This window comes from Meles meles, chromosome 4 (genome assembly GCF_922984935.1).
Source record: "Meles meles chromosome 4, mMelMel3.1 paternal haplotype, whole genome shotgun sequence".
Taxonomy (NCBI): domain Eukaryota; kingdom Metazoa; phylum Chordata; class Mammalia; order Carnivora; family Mustelidae; genus Meles; species Meles meles.
In genome coordinates, this window is record NC_060069.1 from 118,220,339 (window position 1) to 118,244,626 (window position 24,288).

General features: G+C 35.4%; 1 protein-coding gene across 3 annotated transcripts in view; it reads right to left on the reverse strand.

Annotated features, from left to right (window-relative positions):
- The window catches only part of EPHA6 (EPH receptor A6), a 929,004-nt gene that overhangs the window by 97,146 nt on the left and 807,570 nt on the right, over positions 1–24,288 (reverse strand). For all 3 annotated transcript variants that reach the window (XM_046001268.1, XM_046001267.1, XM_046001266.1), the window contains one exon: positions 2,758–2,967. In XM_046001268.1, the coding sequence (XP_045857224.1) occupies positions 2,758–2,967 (210 nt within the window). The remainder of the gene's footprint in view (positions 1–2,757; positions 2,968–24,288) is intronic.

Genomic DNA, 24,288 nt, shown 5'->3' on the forward strand with positions numbered 1-24,288 from the left:
TAGAAACACAAGTAACAACAGGTGTTGTTGAGTATGTAGAGAAAAAAGAACCCTTGTGCACTGTTGGTGGGAATGCAAAGTGGTGTAACCACTTAAAAAGAAATAACACATGATCCAGTAATTCCCCTACTAGGCATTTACCCAAAGAATGTGAAACACTTATTTGAAAAGATACATGTACCCTTGTGTTTATTGCAGGCTTAATTAAAATAACCAAGAAGCAGCCCAGATGTCCAAGGGTAGATCAAGGAATAAAGAAGGTGTGGTATAAACACACAATGGAATATTACTCAGCCATTAAAAATAGTGAAATCTTGCCATTTGCAACAACATGATGGATCTAGAAGGAAAACTGGTCAGTCTAAGAAAGACAAGTACCATGTGATTTCACTTACATGTGGAATTTAAGAAACAAAACAAACAAAGAAAATGAATCAAACAAAAAACCAGACTTTTAAATATAGAGAAAAAACTGGTGGTTACCAGAGGGAAGGGGGGGAAGGGATGAGTGAAACAGGTGAAGGGGATTAAGAGTACACTTATTGTGATGATCACTGAGTACTGTATAGAATTGTTGAATCACTATGTCATGTGCCTGAAACTAATACAACACTACATTAATTACAGTGGAATAAAAAATAAAAACCATTAAAAAAAATACTTACATTATTTACCATTCAACTGATGCCTCTTAAATTCAGAAACTTATTTCTTAATAGAGACAATTTATAGCTTTCAAGAGGCACTTTTGGGGCATTAATATTCTGGTTACCTAACTTGATGTTTAATACTATAGTCAGATTTATATTAAAATAGCGCTGTTCTAGGTCTCTCAGTTTCTAGAATCATATAAGACAGAGGAACATGCCTGGAATCTGGATTTCAAATCTGATACAATAAAACCTATATATTCTACAAAATTTGGGTTACCCTGACAGTTTTATTAGTACTTTAAATTTAATGAGCTTCCCATTTTAAAATGCATTTAAAATATTATTTAATAGGAATCTCAAATATATCATATAGGCATACAAAGAGTATCATAGTTATTTCCTATTTTATGCTTTATTCTATATTATTTTGTTCTTTAAGTAGATCATATTTATTGGAATTTTTATAAATATTATATTGTACAAAATTTTTATAATAACTTTTTATAATAATTTTAAACACTATTCTCCAAGGTTGGAAATAATATGCATAATAGAAAAACCTTATCTACATTGTTCTGTAACTTGAAAAGTTGCTTTAAGTTACACATTTTAAAAAACAAAAAGAAAAGAAGGCCTCAAAAAAAAATTATGATATTTTCCAATTAGAAAATGGAGCTGGAAAATCTGCTTTTCCTGAGATGAAGAATTTATTTTCAGACATGACTTTTACTTTTATGAAGGTGTTTGGTCAAATTAAAAGATCAATAGATACTGCTGCCTTATATGTCAGGCTCTCAGAGAGTAATTTATTTTCCTTAGCACTATATTTCTTTGTTGGAGAAATTAGTGGAAATATCAACAATAAAGTAATATAGACCATTTCTACGGTGCAAATATAGTAAGGGCAAAATATGTTTCACTCATAGTATTAAACTTGCATCTCTTCTGGAGTAATTGAATACAGTGAAGTTTCAAAACAATCTAATAGAAAATGAAATAAAAGGGAACTAAATAATGGATTTGCCTCTTCTATAATAATGTGTAACGTTAGAGAAAGAAAAGAGGATAAAAACATCTTGAATAATTTTACTGACCAACTTTTCATTAAAGATGACTGTCAAATGAGTTAATGATGAAGATTTTGTTTGAACAATAACAGAATAGTCTATAGTTTTACAAATTACTAGTTTTCAGATAGCTGAAGAAAGACTCAGAGACTGAAATCCTTGAAACAATAACCAAAAAGCTCAGTGGAATGAACTGGTTTGGGGGCATTCAGAAATGCTTAAACTATTCATGAGTTAAGGTTAGATCATATATTCTACAGATGATAGTTTGCTTCTAAAGTTTTAGCCTTTTATTCCTGCTCATATTCTCCCCAAGTATCATACAGAAAAAAGTTTAGAGTGTATTTATATATTTCCAGAGAAACTTATCTTGTTCATTTGTAAGTATAATCAGGTCATTCCATAACATTTGCTGTGAGGAAAAAAAAAGTCATTTCATAACCATTGGTTGTTCACTAGCACGAACTTAATTGATTCACCATTGGCCTATACAGAACTCCATTTACAGGAGATAATTATTAAGCACCAAGAATACCTCAGGCAAAGGCAGATTTGTTGTGAGGGCAATCGAAACTTGGACCTCAAGCATGATATTAAAGTCCCAGTACGATGGAAGAAAGAAAACAGTCAAATATAAGAAAGTTTTTTTTGTTGTTGTTGTTTTGATTTTTTGGCCAGGCACTCAGAGAAAGCAAATACTTCCCAGTTAAATGATGATGTTTGGGTGCCTGGGTGGCTCAGTCATTAAGCATCTGCCTTCGGCTCAGGTCATGATCCCAAGACCCTGGGATTGAGGCTCACGTTAGGCTCCCTCCTCGGCTGGATGCTTCTCCCTCTCCCACTCTCCCTGCTTGTGTTCCCCCTCTCTCCGTGTCTCTCTCTGTCAAATAAATAAAATCTTAAAAAAAAAATGATGTTAAATTTGGAAAATGACAGGTGTGAGCAGAAAATTAGGAAACCCAAAACACAATTATTCTTGTAATATTAAAAACAATACAGGTAAACCACCTATATTGGAAAAGGACATGTAAACTTACAGTTGTTGTATATGCAGCTTCTGGATCATCTTCCAGCACCCGGGAAAGACCAAAATCAGAAACTTTGCATACTAAGTTGCTGTTGACCAATATATTCCTAGCTGCTAGATCACGATGAACGTAACCCATATCAGAAAGATACTTCATTCCTGATGCAATGCCTCGGAGCATACCAACCAACTGGATGACTGTGAAATGGCCATCATGTTTCTGAAAGAAAATCACAATAGTTTACATTGATTTATTGCAATGTAGCATGTGTGAGTGCAGGCATGCATATGTGTGTAACATTAAGGAAAACCTTTGAATTTATTTTACTGGATCCAATGAATACAAGCATCAAATCTGCTGACCACGAAATACAAGAATTTGTTTGACATTTAAAGGAAAGGAAAATCTAGCTGGAAGTGATGAAGGAAAACAAAGGATAGAAGAGAACCAACCAAATTAACTGATTTCAAAAACTTTAAGTAAGTAATAAGAGGGACCTAAGTCAAATTATGTAGCAGCAATAACTACCAAAAGAACAGAATTCACTTTCCATAATTGTGACCTATGTACAGGTGGGCAGAACAGCAGAATCTAAGATTGGATAAAAGCTTTGTAATAATTTGAAATGTGAAAAATGATTACTTAGGAAAAAGAGGACTTGTTTGCATAAATAGGAAATAAGTTTAGGGAAGCTATAGGAAAGAGAGAAAAAAATATATGCAAATAGAAAATAATTAGATTTTCCCATTTTATTACATACAGAGCGAGTAAAAAGGAAGTTGCTGGCAACTGACTGAAAACAGGACTATTTTAGCTCCCTGTTAGGAAGAGTAAATGAAGTCATCTGAATAACAAGCCAGGCATAGTACTGGTATGCAGCAGTCAATCCCTTGATTGCTTATTCTTCCGGTCTTAATTTAAAAATAACATTTTTGAAAGGAAAAAAATTCAGTTGTCATCCATGTAAGATGTGTACACCAATAAGACCAGATACACAATACCCAAAATTAGAGAAAAATTAAATAAAAATATTTTTAGTTTGAAAAATAAAGAATATTGCTTTACATAGTTATTTGGGGACAGTTGTCCTCAAAGGAGTTCTAGAGAAACATGAAAGATTCTCAGGTTGGTTTTATACACTAGGTAACATTTATTTATGAATGCTATTAAAATGAATATTTAGCAAAAGACTATGGAGCTATATTGCCTTATACAGTTTGGTAGATGACTAAATAAGAGTTATCTTCAAATTTGCAAAGTTAGAGCAGTTTTCATGGACATATGATTTAAAACTATAGTGTGGGTTAAATACACGGGTGATCTGACTGTATCACAGTGACATAACATTCTGTACAAAGATGATTCACTGGTCAGCTAAATGAATAAGCTTATACTACAAATGAAATTAACTTTGTCTTCATATCAACTTATCTCCCTGATAGCTCTCTGATAATATCTCTCAGCCCAAACGCAGAGTAAAGAAAAGAACCCTCTTTTAAAATAAACATTCTATAGCAAGAGTATCCATTTAAGCATGCTCTTCTGTATAATTAATGTATAAAAGATAACCTAGCAAAGAAAATCTTTGGTGTTATTAGCTTTTTATGTTTCCAATCCATCTTCCTAGACAGTGCACTATGAGATGAAATCTGCCTCTTCTATCATGTACCCTACCTACTTCTCCTCTATTAGGACTCTCAAAACCTTTGAATAGAATTCAAAGCATAAATTCTTTTGGCCTAGAAAGGATTACACTAAATTTAAAGAGGTGGCTCTTTCACCTATTAGAAATGGAGTTGCCTGGTATCACAGTTCTCAATGCAGAATTTCTGCATGGTAGGAAATGTTAATGGACCTTCTGAAAACTAAGGAATGCTTCAATTTTCTCATCCGTACAATGAGAATAGAATAACTCAGACGTGCAGTGAGTATCACATACAAAACACATAACACATCTCCTGACTTATTTTAATAATAGTTATTATTTAATAAAAACTTGTGGGCGCCTGGGTGGCTCAGTGGGTTAAGCTGCTGCCTTCGGCTCAGGTCATGATCTCGGGGTCCTGGGATCAAGTCCCACATAGGGCTCTCTGCTCAGCAGGGAGCCTGCTTCCCTCTCTCTCTCTCTCTGCCTGCCTCTCTATCTACTTGTGATCTGTCTCTGTTTAAAATGCTTAAAAAAAAAAAAACTTGTACTACAATTACATGTAACTCATGTAATTTTTTTTAGGATTACTTATTTATTTGCCAGAGAGAGAGAGAGAGAGAGTGTGCAAGTAGGCAGAGAGGCAGGCAGAGAGAGAGAGAGCAAAGCAGGTTCCCCGCCTAGCAGACAGCTCAATGTAGGTCTTGATCCCAGGACCCCGAGATCACAACCTGAGCCCAAGGCAGAGGCCCAACCCACTGAGCCACTCAGGTGCCCTGATATGAGTCAGAGAATAGTCCTCTCACGTTCCTGAAAAATCAATTAAGTAACATGAACTCCTATGTTATAAAAGAAAATCATTATTTAATTCCAGGTTGAAATTTAATTTCCTATCTATTCTGAGAGTGACACAAATCACCAAATTCTTCCTTTCCTTTTTTTTTAAGACTACTTTTTTAGAGTACTTTTAGGTTTATAGCAAAATAAGAAAAGTATAGAGATTTCCCATATACCCTCTGCCCTCACACAGGCATAGTCTCCCCCATTATCATCCCCTCACCAGGGAACGATATTCTTGGTATTTTACATGCTATGGGTTTGGACAAATTTATAATGACAAAAACCCATGTTAGTACCATGAAGAGTATTTTCACTGTCTTAAAAATCCATCTATTCATCCCCACCTCCCCAAACCGTGGCTATCACTGATCTTTTTACTTTTTCCATAGTTTTGCCTTTTCTAGAATGTCATATAGTGGAAACACACAGTAGGTAGCCTTTGCAGATTGATTTCTTTTATTTCATAAAATATGAAATTTAAGATTCCTCTATGTCTTTTCCACGGCTTGATGCCTCCATTCTTTTTAGTGCTAAATAAAATCCCTTTATCTGCATGCACAACAGCTTTATTTATCCATTCACCCACTGAAGAACATCTTGGTTGCTTCCAATTTTTGGCAATTATAAATAAATAATTATAATGTTTATAGCAGGTTTATAGCTGTAGGCTTTTATGTAGGTATATGTTTTCAAATTCTTTTGGTAAGTACCAGGGAGGGCGATAGCTGGGTCACATTGTAAGAGTATGTTTAGTTTTTTTGTTTTTTTTTTCCTTTTTTTTTTAAATAATGTTGAGAATGATTGACTTTTTTTTTTTTTTTTAAAGATTTTATTTATTTATTTGAGAGAGAGAGCATGAGAGGGGAGAAAGTCAGAGTGAGAAGCAGACTCTCCAAGGAGCAGGGAGCCCGATGTGGGACTCGATCCCAGGACTCTGGGATCATGACCTGAGCTGAAGGCAGTCGCTTAACCAACTGAGCCACCCAGGCTCCCCAAGAGTATGGTTTTTTGTTTTTTGTTTTTAAAGCAAAGGTCAAGCAAAGCTTTATTTTATTTTATATTTTATTTATTTGACAGAGAGAAATCATAACTGGGCAGAGAGGCAGGCAGAGAGAGAGGAGGAAGCAGGCTCCCTGTGGAGCAGAGAGCCCGATGTGGGGCTCGATCCCAGGATTCTGGGATCATGACCTGAGCCGAAGGCAGAGGCTTTAACCCACTGAGCCACCCAGATGCCCCCCCCCAAGAGTATGTTTAGTTTTGTGAGAAATCCCAAACTATCTTCCAAAGTGGCTGTACCATTTTGCCTTCCTACAACAAACAACAGCAATGAAAGAGAATTCCTATTGCTTCACATCACCACCACCATTTAGTGTCCTCAGTGTTACCAATTTTGGCCATTCTAATAGATGGTATCTCATTACTCCAATTTTCATTTTCCTGATGATATACAGTATGGGGCACATTTTCATGTGCTTATTTGTCATCTGTATATCTTTTGTGGAGTGCCTGGTAAGGTCTTTTGCCCATTTTTTAAAAGAGGCTTGTTTTCTTATTGTTGAATTTTAAGAGTTCTTTGTATATTTTAGGTTAAGTCCTTTATTAGATGTGTCTTTTGCACACATTTTCTCCTAGTCTGTGGCTTGTCTTCTCATTTTCTCAACATTATCTTTTGCAGAGCAGAAGTTTTAAATTTTAATAAAGTCCAGCTTATTGGTTTTCTTGGATTATACCTTTGTAGTTGTACAGAAAAAATCTTTGTCATATCCAATGTCATCTAGGCTTTCCCCCTATGTTACCTTCTAGGAATTTTATAATTTTGTGTTTTACATTTAGGCTTATAATACATTTTGACTTAATTTTTGCAAGGGGAGTAGTGTTCCGTATCTAGTTTTTTGTTTGTTTTTAATTTTTGCTAGTAATGTCCAGTTGTCCCAGCACCATTTTCTGAAAAGACAATTTTTGCTCTATGGTATTGCCTTTGTTCTTTTGTCAAAGACTAGTTGACCATGTTTTTATAGACTTTCTATTCTGTTCCATTGACCAGTTCATTCTTCCACCCACAGCATACTGTCTTGATTCCTGTTTATGTCTTGAAGTCGAAGTGGGGTAGCATCGGTCCTCCAACTCTGTCCTTTTTCAATACTGTGTTCATCATTATAGGCCTTTTGCTTCTACATATAAGCTTTAGAATCAGTTTGTTGATATACACAAAATAACTTACTGGAATTTTGATTGGGATTGCACTGAAAATATATATCAAGTTGGAAAGAACTGACATTTTAATACATTTTGATAATATTGCATGTCCTTATGAACATGGAATATATCCCCTTTAATTTAGTTCTCTGATTTTGTTTATTAGAGTTTAGTTTTCCTCATATAGATATTGTACATATTTTGTTAGATTTATACCTAAGTATTTCATTTTTGGGGGTGTTAATATAAATGGTATTCTATATTTAATTTCAAATTTCACTTGATCATTGCTGATATGTGGGAAAGCTGTTGACATTTATATGTTGTATATTAACCTTGTATTCTGCAACCTTGCTATAATTGCTTATTAGTCCAATTTTTTTGGTCAATTCTTTCAGATTTTCTACATGGATACCATGTTATCTGTGAACAAGGACAGTTTTATTTTTTCCTTCCTAATCTGTGTATTTTCCCAGTATGATAGTGAAAAGGAGTAGTGAGAATGACATCTTTGCCTTGTTCCTGATCTTGGTGAAACACCTTTAAGTTTCTTGCCATTAAATATAATAGCTGCAGGGTTTTTGTAGATAGTCTTTATCAAGTTTAAGAACTTCCCTTCTATTTCTAGTTTACTGAAAGTTTTTATCATAAATTGGTGTTCAGTTTTGTCAAATATCTTTTTCTTCATCTATTTATATGATCATGTGATTTTTCTTTTTCAGTCATTTGATATTATAGGTGACATTAATACACCTTTGAAAGTTAAACTGTTCTTGCATACCAGGATAAATCTCACTTGGTTGTAGGGTGTAATTCTTTTTATATAATGTTGGCTTGAATTTGCTAATATTTTTTTCCAAGTTAATTTTTTTAACAGGCTTATTAAGGTATGAGTCACATATCATACAATTTATACTTTTAAACTATACTAATTTATCATTTTTAGTGTATTCACAGAGTAGGTGTAACCATCACTATAATCCCCATTAAAATTTTTTCATGATTCCCTAAAGAAACTTCATACTCACTGGCAGTCATTCCCCACTCTTGCAACTTCCTCTACCAGCCCTAGGCAATTACTAATTAACTTTCTATAGTTTTGCCTATTTTGGTTATTTCATTTAAATGTAACCATAGGGGTGCCTGGGTGGCTCAGTGGTTTAGGACGCTGCCTTCGGCTCGGGTCATGATCTCAGGGTCCTGGGATCGAGTCCCGCATTGGGCTCTCTGCTCGGCAGGGAGCCTGCTTCCCTCTCACTCTCTCTGCCTGCCTCTCTGCCTAATTGTGATCTCTCTCTGTCAAATAAATAAAATCTTTAAAAAAAAAATAAATAAATGTAACCATAAAGTATATATTCTTTAGTGATTGTTTTCTTTCACTTAATATAATGTTTCAAGGTTCATTCAGTATTTTATATTATTTTTACTGGTGCATAATTCATTTTATTTAAAATTTTATTTTATTTATACATCTTATTGTACATTTTATTTATTTATACATTTAATTCATTTATATATATTTATACATTTTATTTATACATCTATCAGCTGATAAACATTAGAGTTACTTCCACTTTTTGGCTATCATGCAATATATATATTTTGTTACACATATCCCCCTCCCCCCCTTTTTAGATAAGGACATTTAAGTTCTACTCCTTTAGCAAATATCAATTCTACAATGCAGTTATTAATGATAGTCACCACTTATTCATCTTATAACAGAATGTTTGCACTCTTTTAGAAACCCCTCTATCTATCCTACCTCACCCCACCCTTGGCAACCACTTTTATACTCTCTGTTTTGATGAGTTCACCTTTTTTTTTTTTTTTGACTTTCACATATAAGTGATACCATGCATATCTGTCTTTCTCTGTCTGACTTATTTTTCTTTAATTTTTTAAATTTATTAATCTATAATGTATTATTAGCCCCAAGGATAAAGGTCTGTGAATCACCAGGTTTACACACTTCACAGCACTCACCATAGCACAGACCCAATGTCCATAAGTCTGACTTGTTTTGCTTAGCATAATGTCTTCTAGGTTTATCCATGTTGTGGTAAAGGGCAGGATTTCCTTTTATTTAAAGGCTGATTAATATTCCATTATATATTTTCCAGATTTTCTTAACTCATTTATCCATTGACAGACACTTAGGTTATTTCTGTATCTTTCTTGTTATGAATAATGCTGCAGTGAACTTGGGAGAACAGATATCTCTTTAAGATAATGGTTTAATTTCCTCTGGATATATACCAAAAATGAGATTGGTTTATCATATGATAGTTCTATTTCTAATTACTTGAGGACCCTCTGTACTGTTTTTCATATTTGCTATACCAATTTATATTCTTGCCAACAATGTAAAAGGATTCCCCTTTCTTCACATCCTTGCCAGTGTTTTTATTTTTGTCTTCTTGTTAATAGCCATCCTCACAGGTGTGAGGTAATATCTCATTGTAGTTTTGATTTGCATTTCCTTGATGATTAGTGATGTTAACCATCTTTTCTTCTACCTGTTGAATCATTTGTATGTTTTCTTTGGAAAAATGTCTATTCAGGTCTTTCGCCCATTTAATTTTTTTTTTTTTTTTTTTTTTTTTTTTACTATTGAGTTGCAGGACTTTCTTGTATAATTTGGATATTAACCCTTTATTGGGATACATGAATGACAAATGCTTTCTCCCATTCCATAGATTACCTTTTCATTTTGTTGATGGTTTCCTTTGTTGTGCAGGAGATTTTAAGTTTGCTGTAGTCCCATTTGTTCATTTTTACTTTTGTCGTCTTTGATTTTGGTATCAATCCAAAAAACCATTGCCAAGACCAAAGCCAAGGAATTTACCCTCTGTTTTCTTCCAGGAATTTTATGGTTTCAGGTCTTAGGTTCAAGGATTTAATACATTTTGAGTTAATTTTTGTGTATGGTATAAGATACGGGTTCAGTTTCATTCTTTTGAATGTGGCTGTCCACTTTTCCTAGCACCATTTGTTGAAGAGACTATCATTTTCCATTGTATATTCTTGGCTCTTTTTGTCATAAGTTAAATGACCATACACTCATTGGTTTATTTCTGTGCTCTCAATTCTATTCCACTGATCTATGTGTCTGTTTTTATGCCAATAGTGTACTGTTTTGAGTACTATAGCTTTGTAATAGAGTTTGAAATTAGGAAATATTATGTTCCCAGCTTTGTTCATTTTTTCATGATTACTTTGGCTATTTGGGGTCTTTTATGGTTCCATACAAATATTAGGATTATTTGTTTTAATTTTGTGAAAAGTGTTAATCAGAATTTTGATAGAGATTGCACTGAATCTGTAGATTGTTTTGGGTAGCATGGACATTTTAATGACATTACTTCTTCTAATCCATGAGTAGAGAGTAATTTTCCATTATTTGTATTGTTTTCAATTTCTTTTATCAATGTTTTGTAGTTTTTAGTGTACAGATCTTTCACCTCTTTGGGTAAATTTATTCCTAAGTGTTTTATTCTTCTTCAATAAAATTGTAAATGGGATTGTTTCCCTCATTTCTCTGACAGTTTATTGTTAGTGTATAGAAATGCAACTGATTTTTTTGTATATTAATTTTGTATCCTGAAACTTTACTGAATTTATTTATTCCTAACTGGTTTTTGGTGGAATCTTTAGAGTTTTCTATATATAATAGGTTATGTGCAAATAGCTACAGTTTTACTTCTTTTCTTATTTAGATGCCTTTTATTTCTTTTTCTTGACCAAATGCTCTAGCTGGGATTTCTGATGCTATGTTGAATAAGAGTGGCAAGAATGGACATCTTTGTCTTGTTTTTGATATTAAAGGAAAAGGTTTTACTTTTTCCATTATATATGATATCTGTTATAGGTTTTTTGTATATGGTCTTTATCATGTTAAGGTATGTTCCCCTCTATATGCACTTTGTTGAGAGTTTTTATCAAAAATGGATATTGAATTTTGCCAAATGCTTTTTCTATTGCATCTATTTCTATTGCTATTTCTAATGCTTTTTCTATGCATCTATTGCATCCCACCTGATCACACTGTATGATCCTTTTAGTGCACTGTTGAATTCTGTTGGCTAACATGTTGTTGAAAATTTTTGCATCTATGTTCATCCAGCAATACTAACGTAGTTTTTTTTAAAAATTAGCATTTAAAAGTATTTAATTAAACACATAATACACAAAGCATTATTATTGAAAAATAATTTGCTACAACAAATAAAGCAAGAGTATGATTAGCTACCCTACCACTTCTTTTTTTTTCTTTAAAGATTTTATTTATTTATTTGACAGACAGAGATCACAAGTAGGCAGAGAGGTAGACAGAGAGAGAGGAGGAAGCAGGCTCCCTGCTGAGCAAAGAGCCCGATGTGGGGCTCGATGTGGAGCTCGATGTGGGGCTCGATCCCAGGACCCTGGGGTCATGACCTGAGCCAAAGGCAGAGGCTTTAACCCACTGAGCCACCCAGGTGCCCCTACCCTACCACTTCTCTTACCAGCAGAAGTAACCAGCATAGTAGATTTTCAGTACTATTATCAGATCAGGAGGATAAAAAGGAAATAACCAAACTCTAGTGAAACCAGGTTTCCAATCAGTATTCTGACTGGCTCTAGTTAGTCTGGCTGAAAGCTATTCCTGGTAATTCTGATCAGTTTGTTTATTACTTATGACCACTAGTAGACTGAATATTCACTCATCTGAGTGACTACTTGAGTATAATGATACTAATGAAATTTAGAGCCTTTTTTTTTCTTAAAGGAGGGAAAAGATGGAATTTTATCCCAGATATTTCACAAGTCTGAATAATCCAGTAACTTCTCAATTTTGAGACTATATATTTCTATGGTATGGGGGAGTCAAATTAGAATTCTAGAAAGCACAAAGGGAAAAGACAGACTGAGGAAACAATGCTTCCATTTAGCAAGAATTGTGCTTTTTCCTTGTGAGAAGATAAAATGCTGTGAGAGAGTCATTTGTGTTTTGAAATAGCATTTCACTTTCTCAGCAGAAATTGATTAAATAAAAGTCACTTTCCACAATATATTTTCTTGAAATGTTTATACAGTTAATATTGTTAATGAACGAAAATGTATAGAGAATGCTTGTTAAACTTGTTTCTTGATCCCTTTTTTCACAGACTCAATATATGCTATTGAGTTATCAGAAAGGATTTAATTTTTGCCAGAAGATGAAACTTTTGTTTGGCAAAAGAGGAACGATTTTCAGATAATCTATATCCAAGTTCAGGGAAGTCCAAAATTTGTCAAAACACAAATGCGCCTTAAAGCCAATACAAATGGTTTACTTGAAAGCTTTTGGGGTTAAGGTAGATCTTTTATTTAGTGCAATATAATCAACCCAACATTTATGAAGTGTCCCAGTTACCTCTTGCTACATAACAAATTATCCTCCAAACTTAGCAACTTAAAACAATAACAATCAACTATTTGGGTTACAAATGTGCAACTTGTTCAGGGGTTGCCTCTGACAGTTCATGTCTATTCAGGAGTCATCAACTGGGGCAGCTAAGCTGGGCCTGGATCCAGGTTCCAAGATGGCTCATTCATAAGTCTGTCAAGTTTGGGCTGGCCATTGAATGGGAACTCAAATGAGACTGTAGCTGGGAGCCCTTGGCTCTTTTTCAAGTGGACTTCTCTGTGGGATAGGTTATGCTTTCTCACAGATGGTTCAAGAATAAATATTCCAAGACATAGGAAGCTAAAGTGCCAATTTCTTTTTTTTAAATTTCTTTCAGCGTAACAGAATTCATTGTTTCTGCACCACACCCAGTCCTCCATGCAATACGTGTCCTCCATAATACCCACCACCTGGCTCCCCCAACCTCCCACCCCTCCCCCTTCAAAACCCTTAGATTGTTTTTCAGAGTCCATAGCTGCCAATTTCTTAAACCTGATACTGGTTCAGAAACTGGTACAGCATCACTTCAAACTACATTTTGTAGTTTCTAGTATATAAATCTTGAATTTTTAAAATAAATGTAATTATTTTATTTTATTTATTTATTTTTTGATGCTCATGCATGTTTATATGCAGTAGATTCATAATTTTTACCAAATTCTCAAATAGGTCTCCGACTTAAAAAAGCCAAGGAGTCATTAATCTAGGCACTCTCCTCTTTTCTAATTTAACAGAGAGTAGACTGGGTCCCAGTAAAGTTATATAATTCATCCAAGGTAAGTAAATGAGAGAGTGGGCTTAAAATGCAGGTAGGATGACTTCTGAGTGGTCACTAAGTATTTGTTAAATTATTACCTCAGATCCAGCTTTACAAAGGGAAGAGCATTCATCATCTTTACATTTTATTTTAATTATTAACCTGAGCTTAGGCATTGAGTCTCCTAATATGGGGCTTGACTATTAAACACATCAGTGGCTCTTGCTTCTAACTGAGCTCTTATACCAAACCAAACCAAAGCAAAACAAAATAAAAGCAAATACAAATAACAAGCAACAACCAAACATATTTTTCTGATTATGGAAGTAATATGAATCCCTTGTGAAAATTTTGTAATATAATAGGAAACTATAAATAAGAGATAAATTCATTCATATTTAAGACCCATCATTTGATAGTCTAATTTTTTCTGTTAAGATTAATCTCATATTGTTAATAGTATATTATGAAAATAACATATTATTAGACTATAAAATATTATTTATAAAGATAATCTAATTTCTAATATATAAATGTACCAAATTCTTATGTTTTGTTTATTTTTAATTTTTATTAATAAAATTTCAGTAAATATCCACATGTATCCATCCTTTCATGAGGATAAACTGCAGAAGAATTTATACATCAAAGACATAACCATTATTTGTTTTAAATTAATTTTTTAATTTTTATAAACATATAATGTATTATTAGCCCCAGGGGTATAGGTCTGTGAATCGCCAGGTTTACACACTTCACAGCACTCACCATAGCACATATCCTCCCCAGTGTCCATAACCCCACCCTCTCCTGACACCCCTCCCCCCATCAACCCTCAGTTTGTTTTGTGAGATTAAGAGTCTCTTAAGGTTAAAGACATAACCATTATTAAAACTCTTGATGTTTGTTGCCCAATTGCTTTTCAGAAAAAAATGTTATTATGCTAATACTCAGAGCAGATCTCACCACTCTCTTGCTACTATTCATTAATAGCAAGAAGAGTTTCATATCAAGTACTGAAAAATGCCATTTCCTGTATTTTATTAATTTTTGTTCTCCATGTTGTTGCCAATGGCAAGGTTTCATTCTTTTTTTATGGCCAAGTGATACTCCATTATGTATACATAGCACATGTTCTTTTTTTTTTAATTTTTAAAAATTTTTAATTTCTTTTCAGTATACCAGAATTCATTGTTTACGCACCATACCCAGTGCTCTATGCAATATGTGACCTCCATAATAACCACCACCAGGCTCACCCAACTTCCTACCCCCTGCCCCTTCAAAACCCTCAGATTGTTTTTCAGAGTTCATAATCTCTCATGGTTCATCTCCCCCTCCAATTTCCCCAACTCCCTTCTCTCCATCTTTCCATGTCCTCTGTGACATTTCTTATGTTCCACAAATAAGCAAAACCATATAATTGACTTTATCTGCTTGACTTATTTCACTCAGCATAAACTCTTCCAGTCCCATCCATGTTGATACAAAATTTGGGTATTCATCCTTTCTGATGGAGGCATAATACTCCATAGTGTATATGGACCACATCTTCCTTATCCATTTGTCCGCTGAAGGGCATCTTGGTTCTTTCCACAGTTTGGCAATTGCTGCTATGAACATTGGGGTACAGATGGCTCTTCTTTTCACTACATCTGTATCTTTGGGGTAAGTACCCAGTAGTGGAATTGCAGGGTCATAGGGAAGCTCTATTTTTAATTTCTTAAGGAATCTCCACACTGTTCTCCAAAGTGGCTGCACCAACTTGCATTCCCACCAACAGTGTAAGAGGGTTCCCCCCTTTCTCCACATCCTCTCCAACACACGTTGTTTCCTGTCTTGTTAATTTTGGCCATTCTAACTGGTGTAAGGTGGTATCTCAATGTGGTTTTGATTTGAATCTCCCTGATGGCTAGTGATGATGAACATTTTTTCATGTGTCTGACAGCCATTTATATGTCTTCATTGGAGAAGTGTCTGTTCATGTCTTCTGCCCATTTTTTGACATGATTATCTGTTTTGTGTGTGTTGAGTTTGAGAAGTTCTTTATAGATCCTGGGTATCAGCCTTTCGTCTGTACTGTCATTTGCAAATATCTTCTCCCATTCCGTGGGTTGCCTCTTTGTTTTGTTGACTGTTTCCTTTGCTGTGCAGAAGCTTTAGATCTTTTTTTTTTTAAGATTTTATTTATTTATTTGACAGAGAGAGATCATAAGTAGGCAGAGAGGCAGACAGAGAGAGTGAGAGGGAAGCAGGCTCCCCGCTGAGCGGAGAGCCCTATGTGGGACTCGATCCCAGGACCCTGAGATCATGACCTGAGCCGAAGGCAGCAGCTTAAACCACTGAGCCACCCAGGCGCCCCAGAAGCTTTAGATCTTGATGAAATTTCAAAAATTCATTTTCGCTTTTGTTTCCTTTGCCTTTGGAGACATAGCTTGAAAGAAGTTGCTGTGGCCGATGTCGAAGAGGTTACTGCCTCTGTTCTCCCCTATGATTCTGATGGATTCCTGCCTCACGTTGAGGTCTTTTATCCATTTCGAGTTTATCTTTGTGTATGGTGTAAGAGAATGGCTGAGTTTCATTCTTCCACATACAGCTGTCCAATTTTCCAGCACCATTTATCGAAGAGACTGTCTTTTTTCCACTGTATATTTTTTCCTGCTTTGTCGAAGATTATTTGAACATAGAGTTGAGAGTCCATATCTGGGTTCTCTATTCTGTTCCACTGGTCTATGTGCCTGTTTTTATGCCAGTACCATGCTGTCTTGGTGATCACAGCTTTGTAGTAAATCTTGAAATCAGGCAACATGATGCCCCCGGTTTAGTTTTTCTTTTTCAACATTTCCTTAGCAATTTGGGGACTCTTCTGATTCCATACAAATTTTAGGATTTGAAATTTAGGATTTCAAAGAGCTCCAGCTCTTTGAAAAATACCGGTGGCATTTTGATTGGAATGGCATTAAAAGTATAGATTGCTCTAGGCAGTATAGACTTTTAAACAATGTTTATTCTTCTGATCCATGAGCATGGAATGGTCTTCCATCTTTTTGTGTCTTCTTCAATTTCTTTCATGAGTGTTCTGTAGTTCCTTGAGTACAGATCCTTTACCTCTTAGGTTTATTCTGGGGTATCTTATGGTTCTTGGTGCTATAGTAAATGGAATCAATTTTCTAATTTCCCTTTCTGTGTTTTCATCATTAGTGTATAAGAAAGCAACTGATTTCTGTACATTGACTTTGTATCCTGCTACATTACTGAATTGCTGTATGAGTTTTAGTAGTTTGGGGGTGGAGTCTTTTGGGTTTTTCATTTAAAGAATCATGTCATCTGCGAAGAGCGAGAGTTTGACTTCTTCATTGCCAATTTGGATACCTTTTATTACTCTTTGTTGTCTGATTGCTGTTGCTAGGACTTCTAATACTATGTTGAACAAAAGTGGTGAGAGTGGGCATCCTTGTCTCATAGCACATGTTCTTTATCCATGCATCAGTCAGTGGACACAATGGATTACTTCCATAATTTGGCTATTGTAGATAATGCAGCTATAAACACTGGGGTGCATGTATCCCTTTGAAATAGTACTTTTTAATTAAATTAAATTAAAATTTTTGTGTGTGTTCCAAAATTCATTGTTTATGCACCTCACGCAGTGCTCCATGCAATATGGGCCCTCCTTAATACCCACCACCAGTCTCACCAACCCCCACCCACTCCCCTCCAAAACCCTCAGTTTATTGTATTTTTTGGGTAAATACTTAGTGGCATGATTGCTGGATCATAGGATAGTTCTATTTTAACTTTTTGAGAAACTGCCACATTGTTTTCCAGAGTGGCTGCACCAGTTTGTATTCCAACCAACAGTGCAAGAGAGTTCCCCTTTCACTATGTTCTTGCCAACACTTGTTGTTTCTTGTTTTGTTGATTTTACATTCTTAAAGGTGTGAAGTGATATCTCATATAGTTTTCTTACAGCATCTTTGGCTTTGTTATCAGAGTAATACTGGTCTTATAAAATGAGTTTGGGAGTGCTCCTTTCTCTTGTATTCCATGCAAGTTATTTCAAAATTATTTCAACTCTTCTTATTGCCAGTGTTTAGAGAGACTTAAATTGCTTTCATTCAGTGTCATAGCAATCACAGTTCCAAGAACAGTAAGTGTCCTCATTAAAAATGAGATTTTGGTATTTGAAAAGAAGTTAAACCACTTTCTCCAAGTTCTGTCATGGAACTACATAATGTAGAATATGTATTTCTAATTCCAATGGCCAAGACATTTCAGGGGTCCATGAGGTCAAAACTCTTTTTATGCTAGCACTATGTCATGCATCTACCTTTTTTCCACTATGTTGATATTTGTACCAATGGTACAAAACTCTGGTGGGTAAAATTATAGGAGCCTTAACACAAATTAAGGACCAGGGTAGTAGCACCAAACCAAACTGTACTAGTATCGTCTATCCTCATATTCTCCGCCACATGAACTAAACAAACAAATGAAAAGGGAACAATTTTGTATAAGAATGAGATTGTATTTGGCGAAGCAAGTATTTGATGAAAATTTATTAATTTCACTAAATGTTGATCCCCGATTACACACTCTTAGGCCAACATCTCCATTGGGGGGGTGGTGTAGAAAAAAGGATTGGGCAGCAGGAGAACTTAAAGTGCAGTGCATTCACAACAAAGTCCTTCATATACCCCATGGAATGTCCTGGGTCTGGGATAACTCTTCAAAGTTGGTTCAAATTGAGTAAAAGGAGCTGGGTCCTTATTCCTGCCACATCAATCAATCATTGGCTACAAGCTGCTCCTATAAAGGCGCCATGATCTTGGGTATAGTGGCTTTCTCTAGCCAAGGCCATTTCCCAGAGATGGACTCCAGCTAAGGATTATCAGGGGCCCAAACTCTAGGATCAATAGTAATAAGGGAGATGACCCTGATGCTTCTCCCCAGTGGAGTTTCTTCATGTGTATCTCCTTTTAGAATCTGGTTCCCTGGATGCTCAACCTGTGATAATCTTTCTCTCTCTCTCTCAATTGTTTATAAAATGTGCACTCAATGAAAGAGAGGTGCCAACCATAGTTTTATATTCTTTTAGGAAAACATACTGCCATTGTTGCCACATTATCATAGGAGGGGAAAATGCTAACATTCCTTAAACAGTACAAACCAGTTACAGTTATAAGCTTTTTATTATCGTCTTATTCAGTGTTTGTAACAACTCTGTGATATTAAGTATAGTTATTATCTCCGTCTTATAGATGGTCAAACTGAAGGACAAATATATTTAATATCCTACTGAGTAGCGATCAGGATTTGAATCCAGGCAGTCTAATTCCAGAACCTGTATTCTTTTTAACTGAAGTTGTCTAGAGAAGAGCTGACCTAAACTTTGCCATAATGACCCAGTCTGGCCTAGTCTGGGCAGCATAATTTGGCTTAATAAAGCAAGGTATATAAAAGAGCCCTGAGACAATTAAACCAAAAACAAACAAACAAGAACACTCCAGATAAACCAACAAATGAGAATCTATTTATCTCTGTCGCTGAGTGGAATAGTCCCATTTATTTCCACATGAGGTATGGCACAAATCTCTCTCTCTACAAATGATGCGACTCTCTCCTTCACACAAAATCTATATTCCTTTTTCTAGTACTTGTCAACACAGCCTCCTCAAGTGTGGTTTAAGACATGCTGTTTATCTTGAATATGGTTGATGGTTAATAAATGGTACCTGAGTCAAACAACCTTTGATACCATCTTGTAGGGCACTGGTTTTTGTTGCTATATTGTTCCTATTGTCATATATATATATATGTATATATATATATATACACATGTATATATATACACACATATATATATATATACATGTGTGTATATATATATATACATATTCTAAATACATACATATATATATATGTATGTATGAAAGGGCTGTTTTCTTAAGATAGGACACCGGTTTTCTCTCTTTTATGTAGCAGTTCTATCACAGCAGCCACTATACTGCCATGCCTTGTGTCAGCACTCGATAAATATTAATTCAAACTGAATTGAATTGTTTATGAGGGGAGGAGAAAAATGTGAGAGCACTGAGATTTAATATCTTTGGGCTTCCTACTAGAGATTAATCAAAAAGAAACTATGAATTTTTTTATGACACATGGTTTTTTTTCCCCAGGGAGGCAGGTTCAAATGAAAGAAAGCGAATGTGGCATATTTACACACCGCATCTCAAAGCTTAGTAGCTAGAATTCAGTTTGTCTTCCTCCTTCTTTTTCCTTACTCTCTCAATCTGATTGCTGAGAAACAGGGAGCTTAACCTCTTTGTGCCAGATAGGATGGGCCCCACTGGAAGATGGTTTCTGAAAGCTATACATAATAATGCCTGCTATTTCCGAAAACTGCAGAGGGCCACCAGACTCTCAGATGCTGGAACAAGACACCCACCAGGTCTGACCAGTCATTGGCATGTCACACTGTCTTCACAATGCAAGTAATGCAAACTCTGGATGATGTTTTTCAAGGCTGTGCCTCATAGGTGGTGCTGCATGAACACTTTAAGCCTCTCAGAGTCCAGTCATCTTAGACTGAGCACAAGTACTTAGCCTGTGTTGAGGACAAATGTAGGATTCAAGTGCTATGCTGTCCTGAATTCATCACAATATTAGTATTTTTTTAAAATAAATATATTCATATTCTATGAAGACACAAGTATCAGCATATCACCCCTTTCCTTAAAACCTTTCGATGACTTTCAGTGAAGAATAAAGTGTAGTACTCAATACAAGGACATGACCCTTGTTTCTATCCCTAGTCTCAACTTATTCTGATTCATTTTGTTGTGTGTGTTTAATTCACTTCTACAACATGTTATTTCATGTCTGATGTGCTGTGCTTATATAGTTCCCTCTTCCTGGAATGCCCTTCTGGTCTCAATCACCTGAATTTTTCACGAGAAGTATTATGTCTTCTAGAAGGTCCTGGCTGAATCTCTAAGTTCATTCTTTCGAATAATACTCACTGAGCATCTATTATGGGTCAGTCGTTGCTCTGATTACTGGAGTCAACGTGGGAAGCAAATGAGAAAAGTGAAACAACATTTAACTGGAGGCACAGGGACAGAAAATAAATAGGTAAGAAATAAATTAGATTACATTTAAATATTGAAGAACTATAAAATAAGTAAATTGGAGTGCTATGAAAGAAGAAAATATGATGGAGGCTGTGAGTCATTCCTGGCAGGTACAGTGGCTTAAGTCAAGAATGTTTGGCACAGGGGCGCCTGGGTGGCTCAGTGGGTTAAAGCCTCTGCCTTTAGCTCAGGTCATGATCCCAGGGTCTTGGGATCGAGCCCCACATCGGGCTCTTTGCTCCACAGGGAGCCTGCTTCCTCCTCTCTCTCTGCCTGCCTCTCTGCCAGCTTGTGATCTCTGTCTGTCAAATAAATAAATAAAATCTTAAAAAAAAAAAGATTGTTTGGCACACTTGAGGAATAAAAGCCCGTGAGGCTGGAACTTGTTGAGTAAGAGGGAGAGGACAGGTAGGCACAGGCAAAATCAGGTAGGTTATTGTCATAAGCTCTGGCGAATAGTCTGAAAACTATTCTAAAAGTAATGACAAGTTAGAGAAGAATTTTAATTGGGGAGTGATATACTATGACTTCCATATGAAAATGGCAGCAGGGAGATTAATTTGGAAGCTCTTAGAGTAGTACAGGAGAAATAAACTGGTGGCTTGAATCACATTTGAGATCTAATTCATGGCACAGCCAGCAGTACCTTCAACAGATTGGCAGGAGGTTGGGACTGGTCAGGAAATTGGAGGAATAAAGTTGGACCAAGTTTCTTTATTGCTATCAAAGCATCCTGTCTACACCAACATTGACTAAAGCCATATGTGTATGTGTCTGTCTCTCGCGCTGACTTGAACATACTGGTCATCTTTGAAGTCTCAGGCCCTAGCATCATGCCTGGCAGATGACAGATATTCAAGAGGTATTCATGGGATTGAACTGAACTGAAATGAATTTATTTTTATCTTAATGGAGTGAAGTACTTCTGGCTTTTAGTCAGTAGGATATTTTCTTGAAGGACTTTTCATGGAAAGTTAGAATACTATAAGAGATTCTCTGAAAAAATCATGAGGAAATGAGAATATTGACTACACTTGCAACTGTCTTTACTTCTGAGGTTAAGACTCTGGTTTGACTCTGATTATGACCATCAGACTCTTAACATTTTCACTGAAGAGTGAGGAAAAGGGGGATAAATTTGGTTTACAGATTTCTACTATATTTCTTTGTAGGTGTTCACTGGAGAACGTGATGTTGATCCTATCAACAGAATAGCCTTATAAACTGTCAAAGGTCTGTGGACCACAATATAAATCACTGTCCTAAAATTTTGTTGTTGAAAGGGCGCTATACTCTTTTGTATACAGTAAATAATTGTAGTGATTTAGTGTCCTGAAATACATATGAGTGATTAACAATATTACAGCTGGTAGATGATAAGCTGCTATTAAAGAGTAGAATTAATAAAAATTGCACATCATGATTTAGCAAACATTTACAGAGAATACAATTCACTATGCAGTGTCTTGGTTACCTTCAGTAAATAAATCAACTTCAAAGATTTCTCACAAATCTGGCATAATAAACACTATTGGATAATGAAAATTTATGCTCTAAAATGAAGTAATGAAACATTGATTCATATGCACATCAAAAGACATTTTTGGTTCACTAACCATGAGTTATAAGGAATGGCACCAGCCTTTCAAAACAGAATGACACTAAGAAAAGGGTTAGCTGAAGCCTTGTAAAATGATTACTTCTAAAATGCTGACTTGAGCTATAAAATGGCGATGCAAAAAATGTACCTCACTAAGTGGTTTACAAAAGATCGAGGTATATAAACAATGGACTTTGTAAACCTCTAGTCCCCCTCCTGCAGTGTTGCCAGGGGCTGGGGTAGGGGGATGTGGGAGCTACTAATCAACAGGCATAAAGTTTTAGTTGACCAAGATGAATAAGCTCTCTAGGTCTGCTGCAACACTGTACCTGCAGTCAGTAATACTGTTTTGTGCACTTGACAATTTGCTAAGAGAACAGATGTTGTGTTACTTCCAGAATAAAATTTAAAAGAAAATTATATTTGGGTTTATAAATCCATGTAACAGAGGCAAAATCATCTGGAGGAATTAAAATACTTGTGAATCACAGATGATAGTGAATTATAGATGATAGTTTCACCTTATATCCAGCTAAGATCTCTGGTGATAAGAGAATGAGAGCTTAGATTAGAGTGTGGTGGGGTGGGGGGGGGCAGTCCAAGTCATTGGTGATTCTATGAGATGGAAGAAGACCTAGCCTTTGGGTAAGAGGAGGTGGGCAGTGTGTGCCACCACATGTGATTTAAAGCAGTAAAAGCTGAACCTAGGAAGAGGACATGAGAAAAGGGATGGATGCCCCAGGAGAAATGGCCTTTAAAAAAATTTTGCCCAAGGCAAATCTTGTAGAAGGAAGGAAAACACCCTTTTTTTGTTTTTGAAGGAAACTCCTGGCCCCCTTCCTTATTGGAAGTTATAACCTTTAGCTGTGGTCTGAGTTAAAGAGGCATTTATGGATCTGCTTAGGGACTTAAGCAATATCTTTAAAAGAAATATTTACCGGAAAATACATTTGAGTTTTCAACAATTGATTTATAAGTGACTTGGCAGAAAACAGACCTTAGAAGGTTACTTCTATAACTTGTTTAAAGTTAACACTCAGTTTTTATGTTTCTAAATCAGAAAGTTGACCATGCTGTGACTTTTAAAAATGCTTCTGAATTTGAAAAAGAAATGGCTAAGGTTATTTATAGATTTGAAAAGACTGAGTCATTTTTGTTTTAAAATAACCATGGAACAAAGAAGAGTCAATATCCCCTTTTTACTGAATTCTCGGCTCTTATGGCCTCCCCTGTTGAAATCTTATTATAATTTCCTGTAGGATATTTACTAAATCCTTCAAAACTTTTTCTTTTGTAGTCGTTGTGGATTTGCACTTAAGCTAGGTAGAGTTATATTTTTAGTTATAGAAGGAGAGGCCCTAATAACAGAATCAGAAATTTCAATCATGAGGAAACTAAAAATGTCATTTCTAATGTACCTAAAAAATCTAGGAAGAAAAGTAGATATGGATTTGTGAAACATGGTGGTTGTATTTCAGAATTACATTTTAAGAGCTTAAAATGAGTCTGAATATAATATAACTTTAATATAACTTTAGTTTACAAAGCTTACAAATGAATTTGATCTTTCTTTCCTTTCCTTTTTTTTTTTTTTTTTTTTGCTTAGGTTTATGAGAATGTAACCTACACTAGCTATTGTGTGCTTCACTTAAGTAAAGCCAAGAAAATTTAAACTTCTTTTGTTTGACATCTGGGGAAGGCTGTCACAGAGTGCCAAAGTCTTGATGAAGCATCAGTACAGAGCATCAGAATTACCCAAAGGAAGTTTTTGCAAAATATAGCTGCTTGAGTCTGCATCTATATTTTATAACATTTCTTTAGAATGGTGATTCTGATTTGCAGGCACGGTTGGGAACTGCAAGATTCGAGTCTAATATTTAGTTCTGTAAATACAAAATCTCCCGTATGGTCCAAATGGGGATATAGGATTGACCATAG